At 39.9% G+C, this 18,574-nt stretch overlaps 1 protein-coding gene across 1 annotated transcript in view; it reads right to left on the bottom strand.

Moving 5' to 3' along the window:
• Positions 1 to 18,574, bottom strand: part of Bmcp (uncoupling protein Bmcp mitochondrial) — a 47,360-nt gene that overhangs the window by 14,143 nt on the left and 14,643 nt on the right. Inside the window, exons 2-3 of the mRNA XM_071684341.1 lie at positions 18,452 to 18,573; positions 16,870 to 16,949 (exon numbers count right to left, since the gene is read on the bottom strand). Coding sequence (XP_071540442.1) covers positions 16,870 to 16,933 — 64 coding nt within the window. The 5' untranslated portion in view covers positions 16,934 to 16,949; positions 18,452 to 18,573. The remainder of the gene's footprint in view (positions 1 to 16,869; positions 16,950 to 18,451; position 18,574) is intronic.

Here is an 18,574-nt window from a genome sequence, read left to right as displayed (position 1 = left end):
TGTGTGTGTGTGTACAAGGGGAATAAATCCTTGCATGGTAACGAGCGTAAAACTCCCTGTAAAACAAACATTGATCTCACACACACCAATGCAAGTCACATTCCGACAAAATGATATAAATGAATACGAATAAAAAAAAAGTCTAATACGACCGTATTATACAAAACTACAAATCATTTGTTCTTGAGAATAAATTCCTTATTCATTAAAAACTTTTGGGAGTTATTTCAAATTTTCATGAAACACTAAAATTTTCTCATGTTTCCGTAGGTAATGGGAATAGGACAGCACATGCAAATAAAACTATGTTAATATTACAAGTAAAATATTTCAAAATTCTCAGCAATTCAATACCTCAATAATCAACCACTGCATACCTTAAGACCATATCTACAATGTGAAGTAAATGACCAACAGACTAATGCAAAGAACAAACAAGTGTTGTAGCTCCGGAGCAGTGTCAGGGGAGATACAAGAATGATATAGAAGACGTAAAACAGATCAGTTGATATACAAGGAAGAGACGTAGCAAAGACGTACTTAAACAAGAGTTACCGGATGGTGGTTTGGGTCTGGTATCATACCTGTCATAAAATTTGATGTGGACAGGAAAGGGAACTATTTAAAAAAAAAAAAAATCCTACGACAAAGCTATCCAGTTTGTACGGATATTCATTACTATTGATGACAATTATTTGTGTATTTAGTAACAGCAGATTCGGTGACATTTCTCTTGGTAAAGGAGTTACAGTTACTAACTGAATTTGCGTTACTCCGGTCAATACAATGATCATAATGTTGACCGTTGTATTAAGTGGAGTAACGCTAGTTCAGAGAAGTCAGGAGAAATTGTGTGAACTGTGACCATATAACCATTAGAAAAAGTGTGAGGTTATGTGAATCACCGTCACGTTTACTGGCCACACGGCACACGTGCCTGCGATTATACTTATATAAATAATCATTCACAAGGCACCGATGTAAAATATTGCCCAGTGTTGATTTCCTAACTACAGTACTATTATGAGAGAGAGAGAGAGAGAGAGAGAGAGAGAGAGAGAGAGAGAGAGAGAGAGAGAGAGAGAGAGAGAGAGAGAGAGAGAGAGAGGGGCAGCGATAAACACAGGTGGTAACCATGTCCAAAACTTGGCAAGGAGCTGGGGGGCCGCCATCACGTGAGCCCACACCAGTCAAATATCACTGCTTCTTGGCACCAGGCCCTACACCCGCCACGTGGCAGTACATATATAATACTGCGGTCAGCCAAAGGTTATACTAGCAGCCCTACTACTTTTCTCGACAGAGTTTGCCCGTCGTACTTCCCCTATGAGCCCAAGACCATAATAAAACAATATACCACAGTGGTTTAATTCGAACTTAACAGTTTTGGTGATCTTAAAGTTCTGAGATTAAGATATCCGCACTTTTCTGTCTATGATTAGGTTGTTTTCGTTAGTCTGAGATCTGGTGAAAAGGAAACAATAACGAGTGATTTGCGTAAGATTAGCACTTAGCTGATTTACAATTACTGGGGTGATATGAGTAAAGTTAGCATTCATCAAAATGACTTACTTTGTACAAGTTCAATAATAAACAAGCTGATATGCAAAGGGCAGATAATTTGAGCATTAATATGTTCAATGTACAACAACAGATTTGAGGTTGCTCTTATAAATGTATAGAAAAGTTTTATAAATCTATTTAGTCATTCAGGGAAGGATGAGTCCAGTTGGAAATGCTGCAGTCATATTACTTGCCCTTTGATTGTGTGTGTGTGTGTGTGTGTGTGTGTGTGTACGCGCAATTATCTATCAACAATTAATTATTCAAACGCCAAGGAAAGGTAGCTCTACACTCGTGCTGCCCCACATCTGGAACTTTATCAAACTCTTTAACCTGTTTTCAGTTCACATTCACGTAACTGATTATTTTACCAAATATTCATAAAAAAAACTTTCTTTACAGAGTTTCTAATAAGTTGCTCACTTATTTACATGTTAATACCGAATTTGCTTTACTATCCTCGTATGTTTCGAGGACAAGTGCACTCGATATACGTCATCGACCTAATTTATACACTTAAAAGGTTATGATCAGGTCACCCCTCACTCTTCTCTATTCCACAGAGTGCAAATTTAAAGCCTGCAGCTTTTCCCAGCAACTTAATTATTTTTCCCAGCACCTTCTAAAAATTCATATATATTCATTGCTCCCCTCCTCTGAATCGAAATTCGTAATTATTCTTTCTGCTTCTGTACGTGGAGCCAGTTGAAGTTCAGGAGGCAAAATCCTAATCCTCAAGTACTATGAAATGGTCTTCAGCAGATTACATTATCCACACTTGAACGCCGAGAACGTCCGCTCCAGGGGACACGACTCAGGTCAAAGGTTAGGTTGTCATATCAAAGGATGTACTGTTGCTCAAGAACTTAGAAGCAACTTCGAAACCGCTAAGGAACGTTTCCTGGTAGGTTTACAATATCTAAATATATCATCAATAAACAGATATCAAAGCATCTGGTTGTTCAGTAACACTCGCTGTTCTTCCATCCTCAGCAGTCCTGGCAGAGAGCCACTGGTTTCTCTTAACCCATCTGAATCACCTACAAAGTTACAAGGTTTATGTAGCTCCCCTACCTCTACACATACACACACACACCCACACAAATCTCTAGAAGCCGATCATATTCAATAAATCCAATAATTCTTACGTTAAACAGTTTCGAAGTGGATGAAACTAAACCTTAAACAATTCCTAGATGTATTAGATGTAATTTCCAATCATGAGAAAACATTACAAACGCCAATAATTTGACAATTCTACATATTGTTGTAAATCCAAAACAATATTGTTATTCCTTCGTGTTGAAAAGAGGACACCAGCTAAAGTGTGGACACCACAGTAGGGGCGTGTGCTTAAACAAAGAGAAGCAGTGGACCAGACATTGTTTCTCCAGCCTGTGTCCGCTGCCCCGGACATGGGAGGCTGTGGTGTCGCACTTGGCGCAGACTTCAATAACGTAACAGTAGTAAAAATTAAGATATACAATTGCATTTCTTATCCAGACTGCTTAGCAGAGTACATGCCAATAAGTACATGCACTAACATAAGTGGGCAATTACAGTTTTTTTCCGAAATACTGGGGACAATGTTAAACATCGTAGAAATACAATACAGTATCAATTCATTCTCATACTGCTAAAATGGTTGTCTTTAGCTTTAGCTAGACACTAGAGATAAATTTTCAAAAAATAATGAGTCATCTAACATGGCTCTAACATTTCACTAAGCAAAAGTTTCAACATTCAACAAACACAAACTTCTCAGCCATAAGCTATGTACCTCATTCATTTGCAAAACTTTATACCTGTACCTGTTTCGAACATATACAAGACATTATATTTGTATCCCATCAACTTACATACAGAAAGTTGAAGAAAATATCATTAATCACTACAGCTAAGCGGTAAACACATTTAACTGAACAATAAAAATTCCAACAGCCAAGTTCGTATGTATGTTGGCACCCAACTAAATACAACGTAAGTAATTCAACTCCAATTTTGATCCTCGCCCAAAAATACGTTGGCACTGTGAATATCACAGAAGTAGAACCAATATTCAACGAAGAATTCCCACCATCTTGTGTTCAACACAGTTCACACGATTTGCAGATGGGAATCTGGTGGTTCTGTTCGATACCCTAGCCAGACCTCCTACGGATTATAAGACCACTCTCTCACGAGTCATTTTCTGTGGTATCTAAAGTAAAAGTTAAAAAAAAATGAGCAGTTTTGCGATGCATTTGTTGTTCGTTTACAGAACACTACGAATAAGTTCTCCAGTACGGCATCATGAATCCTGGGTATTACTGCCCAGCCTGTGTCCAGTCTATCATACTCATTAAAGATCGTAACATCATGCTGAAGCGAAGTACAGTTGTAATTATGGGTACTATCGCCGTGCTCATTGCTTGTACTACCATGCACAAGCAACCGAGGCGAACCTGACCTAAAATTCAGTACACGTAAACAACAAGCATCAAAACAAAAATATATTCTATCATCAATACTACACAGAGTATTGTCAGTCAGCCACTACTTAATGACTTACTGAATAACTAATAAAAGTAGTGACCCGGATTTCTCAAGCTCTTGGATGAGATTTATTTGTAAACAATCCTCATACCTGGGAGGCCTAACACGTCGTGGGCACTGAAGATGTAATGGAAGCCTAATGAGCTTGTGTAAAAGATGGTAATGGATGGCGGACAGTGAACACATGACATCTGGCATCAAGACGGTGGTAATACCGCTACAAAAGCATATCATCGTACATCGTGGCCATGTTTTATATTACATATCATCAGCCGGTCAAAACTAGACTTCCTATGTCAAGGTCTCGCGCACGTTGCCTGCCTTGGTATCATGGTTACAACCGGTTCCTCACACCACTTGTATGTGTGAGGCTCTAGAGGAACAGATAAATGTAAGAAATCATCTGGTTATAGAGGTAGAGTGATACTTTTCCATGCGAGGCAGACAGCGTGCTATCTATTCGCTTAACGTGATTCCAATATACTGATTACAAAAATAATCGTGTGTGAAGCAGCTGCTCACGTGTGAGAGCAAGTGGTGGTGTCTGTACAACACTTGTGCTATCTGAATCTTTTGTGTTTACTGAAGCTCATCCCCAAGCATTATATCAGCTTTACACAGTTTACATTAATATTCTTTGAAAACAAATCTGTTACCAACCATATAAACAACAAAATTAAACAAGATTTTCTCTAAACAGGCAAAACACATTTACATATCTAAATTTTTTAAATATTTTTTCTTAATGCATTCCATCATCAAACCTATGGTTCAGGATAACCTGATTCTTACTAAATCAGACGAGAGATGGATGGTATAATTAAACAAACAATATGCACGGCAAGAGTAGGAAGAAATACTCGGCAGCAGACCCCGGCAAGCGAGAAGCGCCGCCGCCACCAGTCGAGCCAGCCGCTGGATGTCTCACGTGGCCAGTAACGTGGCCGGGGAACCACCTCGCCACCACATCCCCCAACCACAGTGGCCCGGGAGATGGTCCTCCCACCACCCCACGGTGATCTCTCACTGGTTCATCCCAACAGAATTAGTCATGCCTCGCCGCGCCCGCCACCCACACCACACAATCAATACCTTCGCAGACGATAGCACTGTCCATCGAATATGAAAGTAACTTCTTGAATCATCCCAAACACATCAGCCATTCCCTTACCATTTCACATAGCTCATACGTTATACACTTCTACCAGTGTGTTCCAGTTCCAGCCCTGTGACACGTTCTCCACTCATTCACAAAACGTCAAATCGTACATTAGGCATCATAACCAAGCCTGGGGCGAAGAAATACGAACCGTAGTATTGGAATGAGAATTCAGACTGACAAGGGGTAAGAACTACACTTCAAACGACAGAAAATTGCATGACTACGAAATATGGCTCAGATAAAATGCACGAATAGTACAGGAAATACTAACGTCAAACAACGTACAGCAAGAAAAGTTCTAAAAAAGAGTAATGTAGTGGGCAATACCCCACAAATAACTGGCTGACAGAGGACCAACCCGATGATGAGGTTAGCAACAAGCCTAACACTTTTGTATGACAGGGAGAAACGGTTACACCAACACAAAACCCTCTTGTAACACCCTTGACCTCAACTTGAGCACGAGCGATCTGCAAGCTAGGAGCACAGACCTCAATGTATAAATTTTACACCGGTCTAGATATATAGGCCACGAGCAAGTCAAATGTGAAATGATTGTGGCTTACTTGGAGCATCTCCAAGTGGCCCACTTCTGGTGCTATATGCATACAATACTAAATATACGGTGTACATGTCCTCCCCTCCTTAACAAACCACTTTTACATCCACGGTGCGACCCTTGAATAATATGGTATGATCCTTTAGCACACCAATAAAGCCGTTGTGTGCGATCGCCAGACTTTCGAACTAACTTTTATATTCATGCCATCATACCCAATGATCGTACCCTTGTGTCAAAGGTTAGTACCGCTGAGCTCGTGTAGTAAATGTACAACATTCATAACCTATCTCATCAACGGTTTGGACCAAAGCATCGTGAACATTTCGTGACTGCATGCATACTAAACCGTGTCGGGATCTTGATATATAAAACAACTCTCAACAAATTGTCAAAACAGCATGTGTCGTGACTCACCACCACAGCCCCACCTAGCTCTACCGCCGACCTTGTCCTTATCACACGAGTGGTGCTTGTGTTCCCACTCAGATTTCTGAGGAAAGATGGAATCACGGAACGAAAGTGAATCATAGGGGAAAATGCAGCTGTAAATTCGCTTTATGATCCACACAATGAATATAACTGCTAGGTACGAGACACAGTGTCGAGTTATCAGTGACCTCAAAATCCTAGGTTGCTACCAGACAAAAATAACTTCTCATTTACGTTTAATTTCGGAAGAAAAATCAGCTTCACTTCCTACAGACCAAATGGCACTGCAAGATAAAGCCTGACAGTTTTTACAGTACAAGGGGTTATCATCCACGATCTTTACTAAATTCCCAATTTAACTTGGTGGATCATGTGCATACAGCCTCAACACCATTCTCTCACGTTAGGTGAAGCGTATACAGGCAAAACACGAACACTTATGAAAGTGCTTCTTACAAAGATGAATCGTGAAGAGAGATCAGCGCCTCCATTAACATCATCTATGTACAAAATGCTTCCATTGCATGAGATCCACAGGCGTTTAATTAGTCTAATTGAAATATCCGTAGCCATAATCACTTCCATCATGTACCAATCTCCTCACTGCATCTAGTAAGCGCCGTACTGCTAAGTGTGTAGCTCCTTCACCAGCCTATCACATGTCTCCCATATGTTTTGCATGAATATTCCATCCTATAAGACTAGCGCCCATACACCCTTTTAATCAGTTCCACATCACATAAATCCCTGTCATCTGCGTTCTTACCGTTTCCCTAATGTCATCTATACTACAAAAAACAATCATTTCTATTGCTCTCACTTTTTAACCTGACCTTATACACCCACGTTCAATGTTTCGTTACACCTGCTTTAGGTGTTGTTACATCCTGGGTTAATTACATTATAGTGTTCTTAATCCCTTGAGCACGACGGCCTTTGAACACGACTAAGACCCTTGGGTCTGATGGTGTCGTCGCATGATACAGCAGACGTCATCATTTCCCAGCATCAGATCATGGGCCAATATGCAACAGTAAAGCAGAGCGGGACAACTGTTTAGCCCAGAAAGCACCATTACCTGCTGCCGTGTCAGGAGATCCGCTGACCTAAAACAAGACCCACGTCTGCACTGCCCTTACAAGTCGTTCCGCACCTCGCTACTTGTCTTGTTTGGTATCCTGACGCTTTATGGGGAACAGACCGCAATGGCTATTTCAGAAACAAATATCATGCTAAGAAAACTGAGCATTTAATACACTCTGGAGAAAAAAAAAGGCAGCACTGAATAGATTAAAAACCGCTTAGAAATTTGCAGCAATCTACTTCCACGAACCCGTGGACGTGACACCCACAGTAGTATGGTACCGACGGGACGATAGTAAAAAGATGAGCCAACCATCGCAGTGGTGGTCTTGAACTCTCCTATAAAGAACCGATTACCGTAAACCAATGCGACTGGAGAGAAATTAGCGAACTTCTGAGAGGTTACAAAACCGTACAACACTAAGTCACACAATTCTGCATGAAAGCATCCTAAACTTTAATAGCACTATTGCTTTCACATAAGCTAGGATATTGTAACACCATTAGAGCTTTCATATGAAGCCAGGAAACTAGGACAGCACCACTGCTTTCATACGATGCTAGGATATTACAACAGACTTCAATAAGCAAGAAAACTACAGGCTACGATATTAAAACACTTTAATAAGCAAGAAAACCAACAAACATTGCTTTAATACGAATCTAAGAAACTAAAAGCCATTGCATAAATACGAATTTAGAAAGCATATCTAATCCCTTAACTCATTCAATACGAACACTTAACCCTTCCAGCGCCTTGCGATGATTTAACCCATTGTGTCCGACTTGATGTAACCCGTCGGGTTCGACTACTTAATCCCTCCGGTATGACGATCTAAACCCTCGGTTCCGACGACTAAACCCGTCGTAACACCAGGGATGTCTTCGTATTTGCAGTGGCGAAGTCGTCGACTTTAAAGGCTTTACGTCATCGTACTCAAAGTGTCGGGGTCAAGTTACTTTACCCGTGGAGGTAGTGAAGTGGGCGTGTCAGGGGGGCGGGTAAAGAGAGCCGCCAGCTACACACCTCCACCTCCCAGACGGCTACCTCGCCATGGATCAATAGTGCCACCTTCCTCTGGCACACGCGCGCGCACACACACACAAAGACTCTCACAACCAATACATTCAATATCCAATAAACATTAATATCACTCTGACAGGAGAAAGGTCACAAACAAGGCAGAATTTAAGGGCAACTGCAGAACCACGGTGACAAAAGTAGCATCTCTGCTGTGAAGTGGGAATTTACCAATTTACCATGACCGATGTTCATCAATCATACACCGAGGAAAATAAATATATAGTAACCCTGTAGTAAAGTAGGGCAAACCAACAGAAACGATGGACATTCAGTACCCATGGATTCTGTGGGAGAATCATACAGGTAGATGACCCGACTGGGGTAGGACAACTAATCCACACCCATGAAGAGGAGGGAGATGATAAGGACTGGTCAACAACAAATGTTGAGATAGAGACTACGAGGACTGGACAACACACGCTGATGAGGGAGAAGACCATGAGGACTAACATGTGATGTTGATAAGGACTATGTACCAACTTCATGGGATAAGGCACCATTAGAGAATTCGACCTCGAAATGATATTGTGCAAAGTCTGCCTTACTTAGGCCGATGATAAGCCAAGGAACAAAAACAAATCCGATTCATGCATGCATATCTCACAGTTTATATTGTGCATCGAGTTCAGCTGATATGCCTGACCACAATGATGGACGCGACGGATGACCGAGAACCACTACCCAAACGCCAATCCCCGTCAGCATCTGTGGTTCCATGATACAACTCTTATATACGACGGTCTGGCCTTTGACCTGAATCTCAGGGGTTAGATTTAAAGGTACTGCCATCGTACCCAATGGTCGTCAGTTGGTGCTCAAGGATAGTGTCATCGTGTGGTTGTACCGTTGTGTTAAAGGGTCTTGTCACAGCGTTGAGGAGGGTAATACCCACAGCGCCTCTGGCCAACTTATGACATTAGCCGCACACATCAAAGGCAAAATAAGTTATTTGCGGGAACACCAGCTGTCATTACTCGCAGCTTCAAAACCATGCCAATACTGATACGACTCAAACAAGGGGCAAAATTCTATCTTCGTTTACGAACCAATCAGCAACACAATCAGTTCCCTGAGGCATATGCTGTCTGTCATCGACGCAGCACTCGATAATATCCATGGAAAACTTAACAATGAACCAAAGAGAAAACCCAAACAACACCAGTAGTAATCCAGCATGCGACGCCGCTCAGTGTGAAGGCTGCAGAATCAGCTCAGATCCTCTGAACAGAAGAGTAGCTTGGAAACAATGGAAAATGTTGTACCTTGAAATTTAAATCTTGGAAAAAGAAAAAAAGAGCCTAGTACGCACGTGTGTAAGGGTATATATAGAACAGTGACCGAGATATGATGTGACCATTAAAACTGCCCCTCACTGCGGAAAAGCGGGTAAATTTGAAAAATTTCTTTCACTCTGACTCTTATCATTTTGACACTAACAGCTGCCTGGACAGACCATAGGGTAGGGTGGGAGGGTGGGTTGTTTAGAGGCGGGTCAGAATGTTCCAGAAGCGAGACACCGGTTTTATCCGGATCCTCACGAGGGCTGGACGGACGGAGGGGAACAGAGCAGCAGACCGGCCGCCGCTCGTCGTAGGCGGCAGCGATAAAATTGAGGGCAACTATGACTTGCGTGCCTCTGATCTCTACCAACCCAGCTACCGAACTCTTGTATTCACAAAAAACGTTCATTTACAGAAAATGCTACCAATAACAGAATCCAATGCTGCAATAAATTTAATTCTCGTTAGAAGTATTCTTGTTAATATCCATGTAACTTTAATACATCAAAAAGATTAAACTTAGACTGCCAACATGTCGTTTTCATGCCCATGTTTCTACACACGCACTACCGCTTTCCTTTATCAGCTGAGGGACCTATAGCGAAACAAGTTCTTGAGTCGATGCCAGCAATAGTACGAGTCTCAGCCAGAATAGCTTTCAAGCTAAGCTTGGCAAAGTTGGCTACTCTCACAAGCGTTAACTCTTGCACTCTGGGAGTAGTGCGAGTGCCAATAAACGTGTCTCTCGCCTTTTCTTTAATAATATTAACGTAGAATTGTTAAATTCCATGCAACACAATTTGTATAAAAACTTACAAAATAAATATTCTCGATCTAACGTGTTCAAAAATTCTATGTTGTTTCTTCTGCAAAACTTTTCAAGATAAGATGGTCATCAGTAAGATAATGCAGCAAGCAGCTTTCCCACACAAGCATCTCAACCTCAACGTCCCATGATAAAATATTCTTAAACTATCGTTAGGAAAATCAAACCTAATGATAACAATCAACTTCGTTACAAACTCTTAATCTAGAGACCAACCTAGAAAAACTAGAAACTATAGTTTTTTTGGCTGTATCTCCTACTATGTTAAGGCAGTAACTTTGTGTTATGTCTAATATTCAAATTTCAATATCACTTATCTATTTGTACCACTCACTGCTGTCTTAATATACAACCCTTAAACCCACCAAACATTCCAAAGTTATTTTCATTTAACTTCACTCCTTTCATATACTCAAGGCCTTGATTTGGGCTCTGCTATGAAATGCATGTTATGAAGGATATTCCTAACAGACTTTTCACTAACGTAAAGTTCCTGTGGTCTAACAAAACTATGCACGACGATACGGCCCGTGAGCACAACACTATGACCACAGTGTATGATGAACAGGTTATTATGCCCAAAAGCCTTAAAGTCGTCCTGCTTTTGGATTCACTGCCAGAAAATCATACAAGAAAATAACTCCAATAAATATCTTCACTTTCCTACCATCTGTCTTAAAAGGTCACGATCACCAACCCAGTAATATATCACACGCCCTACCATTTCTACCTTTTATCAAATGTCAAGTGGGGTGGATGGGCAGATAGGTGAGAAGGTTGATAGTGGAGTTCTGATGGTATGGGAGAATATATATGCAAGAAATCATGACAGACAGGCAAAACATTTTCAGTACAAAAATGCATCTTGAACATTTTCTCAAATCACCACGTGTATACCCGAAAAAAAAAAAAAAATCAAAAGCATCCATCCAACACACTACCACCAAAAACAAAGCACATGACTATCTTTGATCCACTGACGTATCCGTCGTCGAAGTGTAGTATCTACCCACTGCGTCACAAGGATATTTATTTCGGGGGTGGGGGTGGGTTGTGTTCCTGTCGCGGATGAGGCTGTCACTGTGTCATGCAACCCATATGGGGAAATTTCAACACAACATCCAACGAAAGCAATAACGTCGTACCGACTCATGCGTCCTAATTTCAACTGCAATAGCCCAGTTATGGTTACAAAAGAAAAACCATGACTGAAAAACGTAAAGGCTACGTGACTATACATTAAATGGCCACATGAAATTCAACCCGACTTCCAGATTGTGTGTACAGTTTCATCGCACCAAGACAGTATACATAATATCCAGTTTTCCCCGTTCTAAATCAGAACAAGAAAATGACAAACGATCTCTCTCTCTCTGACATGAACTCAAGATAAAAATTTCCAGGACAAATATGAGAAAATTCATGGCAGACATTTAACCAAGGACCTTCAAACTGTAAACAAATGCTGCAAGTGACTCATTCCTGGTTTATTTTGAACGATGTGTTCAAAACATGAAGTGCCGCCAAGTTTGCTGTCAACCACGAGAATAAACACGATAGACTTTGCGTCTGGACTGCACGTTCTTTAGCTCTCAATCAGGACAGGTTGGATTACATGCGAATGCATTCAAATAAAAAGAAAATCATTTTTCTCCTCACATGCCATTTAACCTAATTCACTTGGAACGAGTTACATACAAAGAAGCTTAAAACCCATCCAATGCAAGCCCTACGGAAGCGCCAGTCTGGCTGTTTTCACCGATATTTCAAATACCCTACATCTACATGATAAAGGATAAACAGGCCATGATATACTATCGATTCACAGCTAGAGTGAACTCTAATATCCATGTCCACTCGACAGACAAAAACTCACTTCACTGAATATTTCCTTACTGCTGGTACTAGCCTGTTATTCTAATAACATAGATTGTGGCCTCTACAGTGTATCGAGTGTCCTCTCAATAATGCTGCAGTTCAAAGTCTATGTAGCCGTATGACTGTCAATAACAAGAGCAGCATTTCATAACGAAAATTAAACCATAAAAACTTATTCACATCCCCTAACAAATAACTAAACCGATGTCTGACAACCGGCAGTTATTTTCAAATACGCAAAACCCACCTTGAAAGTCTTGATACCCAAATTTTAATCGCCTATCACTACCTCCAACATGCAAAAATCAGGGATTTGTTATATCTACGTCCGCAATGCGGCAAGCTTAATTTTATGAACAAGGTAACAGTTAATATCGACTACGCCAGCCACGCTACTAGCCTCTCTAGTACACCGCGCGTACGGCTGAAGCCTCAAGGTCAAACTGGCTATGCTTGGTATCAGCTAGTGCAGGAAGCATACACACACACACACACACATATATATATATATATATATATATATATATATATATATATATATATATATATATATATATATAGAGAGAGAGAGAGAGAGAGAGAGAGAGAGAGAGAGACTTCCGTTTCACCGTGTTAGCTAGATAGCGCCAGGAACAGACGATGAAAGGCCACATCCGCTCACAACCAATTCTCTAGCTGTCATATGTAATGCACCGAAACCAAAACCCGTTCCCATAGACCTTTCCATGGTTTACCGTAGATGCTTCAAACACCCTGGTCCAGTCCAATGACAGAACGTCAACCCCACTATACCACATCGCTCCAATTTACTTTATCCCATGCACGCCTTTCACCCTCCTGCACGTTCAGTTCCCTATCGCTCAAATTCTTTTCACTTCTTCTTTACATTTCCAATTAGGTCTCTTCGTTTCCTCCACTTCTGACATGCATCCTCTTTGTCAACCTTTCGTTACTCATTCTCTCATTGTGTCCAAAATATTTCAGCACACCTGCTCTCTCTCTCTCTCTCTCTCGACCACACCTTTTATTACCACACGTTACCCTTTCATCAATTACTCGACCAAACCACTTCACACCACATATTGTCCTCAAACATTTCATTTCTAACATATCCATCCCCTTCCGAATAGCCTTACTCCGAGCCCATGCCTTGCATCCATATAATATTGCTAGGACTGTCAGTTCTTCAAACATGCCCATTTTTGCCCTCCCAGACAACGTTCTCTCTTTCCATACATTCTTCAGTGCTCCCAGAACCTTCGCCCTCTCCCCCACCATATGACTCATGCTCCCGTGGTTCCATATATATATATATATATATATATATATATATATATATATATATATATATATATATATATATATATATATATATATATTCCTAAGAGTCCACGGGGAAATGAAACGCGATAAGACACAGGAACATACTTGATCACGCGCTCAATTGCGATCCTTTCATATATATATATATATATATATATATATATATATATATATATATATATATATATATATATATAAGATGTAAATGTACCAATAAAACTCACATTTACCACGAATTCCATAAATGGTTATGAAATGTTACGTCTTCACATTAGCACACACCGATATCCGTATCAAGTTATTCTGATTACAGAACCTGATCCTTCTATACAACAACCAGTGTCTAACTACAGTGTAGCCGTCAAACCTCTCCAAGCACAACCATTTATTCTGTTTCGCCTAGTTTTAGTAAAAAAAAAAAAAAAAAAAATCGTAACTATAAGCGGAAACCACTTCTGCCCTACAAAGAGATATATATTGCGCAACGGGGAGAAAGTATCGCTGGGCGAGGTAAGGCGAGCAGGGATGCAGCCTCGGTCACAAGGAAGTAACCTTCAGTCACGAGGGCCTCCGGACACACGGCCAGTGTCACCCACTACCAGTTATCCCCTCCAGTTTACCAGATGTCAACCTATTAATATACATAAAGCAAAAACCACTGTTGTTGCTAAGCCAGCACAGACCTGCGATCGGAGTCGCATTAGTTAATATTACGTACCACAATAACCTTGACGGCTAAAAATACTGATGTGCCTAATTATTATCGCCACTTCCGCATAATATTGCACAATTTTCCCTTAAGCAGGGTACATGATCAATATTACTGTCAGTATCTATACATATTATTTTTGGTACTGTCAGAACGGTGAACAAAGGGTTATTGTTTATAATCGTCAGTAACCACCTGTGAGGACATCGGGTGGTTGTTCTTAGCAATCATTATTCAGTGGAATGAAAAATAAAGACAAAGCTTGTACTACAATTATTCTGGTAACTTTGTATAAAGAAACTAATTTTGGCAATTAAGTTTTTTCGTCTTGTTTTTCCAAATTTGCTGCCACTGCGACTTATGTTTCACATGGCTGTGACAATACTGATGGGAACGACAGTACAAGGAACAGGCGATAAGTAAATAGTCATTCCACAGGCCCCGCCCACATACTGACGCCTGGATTTCAAAATGTTTGAAAATCCATCAGTACGAATTTTCGGTATTGACAATTCATCAGTAATACTGACAGTACAGAAAATACTGAGTAATATCGATCGACCGTGTGTCCCCTGCTTTAGAATACTATCTTGTTCAGCGCTCTAATAACCAATTGAAGATATTCTATACTTTTTTCCAATTGAAGATATTCTATACTTTTTTCCAATTGAAGATATTCTATACTTATTTCAATCTTGTTTACTAGAGTTAATAGTTTAAGGGGGGCGAAAACATTTACGAAACTGATGGTGATTCAAGACCTACCTTAAAAAACACAGGTATTCAAATTTACCTTACGATACGAGCCTTTGGCTTTTCACTGTGATGCAACTTTAGTCACAAAGGTCAAGTTTAAGATAGAACAGTATCTTGTAGCACATCATTATCTACGAAGCAATTTCATAATATCCTGGGCAAGTTACCTTGGCCTAGTTTTCAGTCAGACCTTACGTCAGTTGGAGGTGCATCCTCGCAACAATTTCCAGTGTCCTATACGACATATGTTCTAGGAAAGCCCTGTGAGGAGTGCTCTCAATTTTCAACGTTTCGGGACCAGAACTAAGTTATCTTCAGAACCACATTTCAAAACAGGTCATGTCTAATCAATATTACGGACAATATCTGGCCACATGTAATATGAATGCGATCACCGATGAAATGAGACTAGTTAGTTGTTTTTAAACCAACATGTTCTCTCCGCAGCACTTTCGGAAACTTTTATGTCAAGTCACACATCACTGTCCAACAAATATCAGACAACCACGGACATTCCAAACTAGAAAAATCTGCTGACCAACTGATGTTTCTTCGATCTCACCATAATTCACATGGCATTACCATAAATACTTCCTCAGAATCTCCCAACATCTGCCTATCGAGTCTAATAAGTATCAATACAGTATTATAACATGTAATGAAAACACTGCGATGTACTTTTCAACTCGCCCACTCGTGCAGTGTTGCCATTAGGGCCATTTCCATAGTTCTGGTGTATGCACACATACTTTCAACACCCCCAAGATAAAGATTTTTTCGGGCTGTAGTTATAATGACATTGACCTTAACGACCATGGCAGCTGAAAGGCCTGATGCTCAAACAAACTAACTGTAGACCACTACCTTTGAAGATGTTTTGTACAAGAACGCGAATTTCGACAGCTGGCACCCTGGCAGAGTGTAGTTAATTCATGCATGTCAATCTGTAATATGTAAAGACAAGCAAAAAAACTGGACGTTTCCGTCATTAACCAAAGAAACTAATTAGTAAACAGGGTGACGGCATACTCAAGGATGCAGTGAATGAAGAGCTGCCACAGTGTAGGTGGAAGAGTTCACTATTACACGAAAACTTGCCGCAAACTACTGCACAGTGCATAGAAGTCTGTACCATTGATCATATATATATATATATATATATATATATATATATATATATATATATATATGTATATATATATATATATATATATATATATATATATATATATATATATATATATATATATATATATATATATTCCTTCTTACATATTCACCATTTCCCACGTTAGTGAGGTAACGCTAAGAACAGAGAACTGAGCTTAAGATGGAAAAATCCTCACTTGGCCCTATTCTCAGTTCCTTCTTTTGGAAAAATAAAAACTGGAGGGGAGGATTTATAGCACCCCTCTCCCTCCACTTTTAGTCGCCTTTTACGACACGCAGGGAATACGTGGGAAGTATTCTTTCTCCCCTATCACTCGGATATATATATATATATATATATATATATATATATATATATATATATATATATATATATATATATATATATATATACCAGTATCCAACGGTCAAACGGTGAAAGTATAAAAAAAATCGATGAAAAAAATAGCGTGTTGCTGTCCTACGTACAGGTGCAGCTGCGTGTTGTGGATTTCCCGGTGAGTACTCACCGAACTCGGCTATGCAGGCAGACAAGCCTCCGTAGATGAAAGGGCGCCAGTCGCTCCGGCCCATCCCACGTATACAGCGCCTGGAAGAGAGCTTATGGTTAACACGTAAAGGGCTTCTGCTGACACGTACTGTGCATCGCAAGACCTTCAAATATGGCCATGCAAGGAAAATCAAATACACAACCAAACATATAATATATATATATATACACACGATGAAATGCTTTAGATGAGTCATGATGACGGACGAACCTGACAAGAAGTACATCCTAAACCTGAAGTCCACAGTGAACCACCACGCTATCACTTATGCTAACAAGCAAAACATGAGACAAGAATGTGGCTGCACCTACAGAAACTGGCCAAACAATTTCCCATAAGAGTTTATGTACATTCCTATGAAACATCGAAATCAACAGCTTATCAATTATTCATACATCCTTAAGTTAAAAATGGACACAAACTATCTGATGTAGAATTTACACCTACATCCTTGAATGTACATAGGTGATATACAGAAAATCTGCATACTCATGGAATAGAAAATCATTCAAATTTTGTATATTGCTAGATATACTGCTATAGAATAATGACTTACTTGACGGTGAATGGTCATCTTTATGTTTATGGACCACACTATAGTCTATAGGTACTTATGTAATATATATAAAATATATATATATATATATATATATATATATATATATATATATATATATATATGGGTAGATTCATTCACGTTTAAAAGACCAGTTGGACAACCGGATTGCAAGAAATGGCGTTACAAGTTTTTCATAAGAGAAATGTACTAAGTTTCAATTCATGACAAAAAGCCACACAATTACTCATGAGGTAATTGCAGACGAAATTCACAGCAAGCAAGTATGACTGTGTAAACCAGCACGAACATTATACTATTACTATCACTAATAATAACAATAATAATAATGATAATAATAATGTCTAAAGTTACACCTGAAACAACGGAAAATGATATTTGCTGAACACAAACTGCCAATACTTTTATCTTTTTCAATTTTTTTCAAACTAATAATAAACTAACCTTGGATATTTCCAACGGAAGCCATCAAAATTCTACCAACAGCACCTTTAAGTCGAATTCTTTTAGGATGAAGATGTACAATTAATCCTCAAAAACTGTGTTCGTGAGTAACTTCAAAGTTCTGCTTCACAAGATATTTAAATGAAGCAAAACCTGGTCAGATTTTGGCTTGACGGGCTTCAGGGAAAAATTGATGGCCGAGGCAGAGTAGTGCGGGTGCGCGGCCCGGCCCACTGACGGAACCACCGCCATCGCTATCCTCACCGGATATTCTCTTAAATATTCGTCACATGCCCTACACGGACCTCATACGGTCAGGACTTTAAAAACCAACAACTTGATACATATTCCTAAAACGGTTATGGCGGGTTGGATCAATGATCTTCAGCATCTGTTCCATCCGAGGAAAACCCTTCCCCTTAGTAGTAAACATCAATTATATTCACATATAAAATCGTTACACAACTCATTACTTTAATTCCTGAAATACACTGCTGTATCACAGACAGGTTTTCTTACCTTAAAAATGAATGTGGAACCTAGAAGTCAGAACAAGCAGAGAGATGACTGAGTAGATCCTTCCTCTCTGGTGCCAAAGAATTTACTAACGGCCTTTTACCGGGGAGGCGCCTGCGCAGTCTC

Source organism: Panulirus ornatus, chromosome 38 (assembly GCF_036320965.1).
Source record: "Panulirus ornatus isolate Po-2019 chromosome 38, ASM3632096v1, whole genome shotgun sequence".
NCBI classification, from domain to species: Eukaryota; Metazoa; Arthropoda; class Malacostraca; order Decapoda; family Palinuridae; genus Panulirus; species Panulirus ornatus.
Note: the sequence above shows the minus strand (reverse complement) of the source record. Positions and strands in the feature narration are given on the sequence as shown.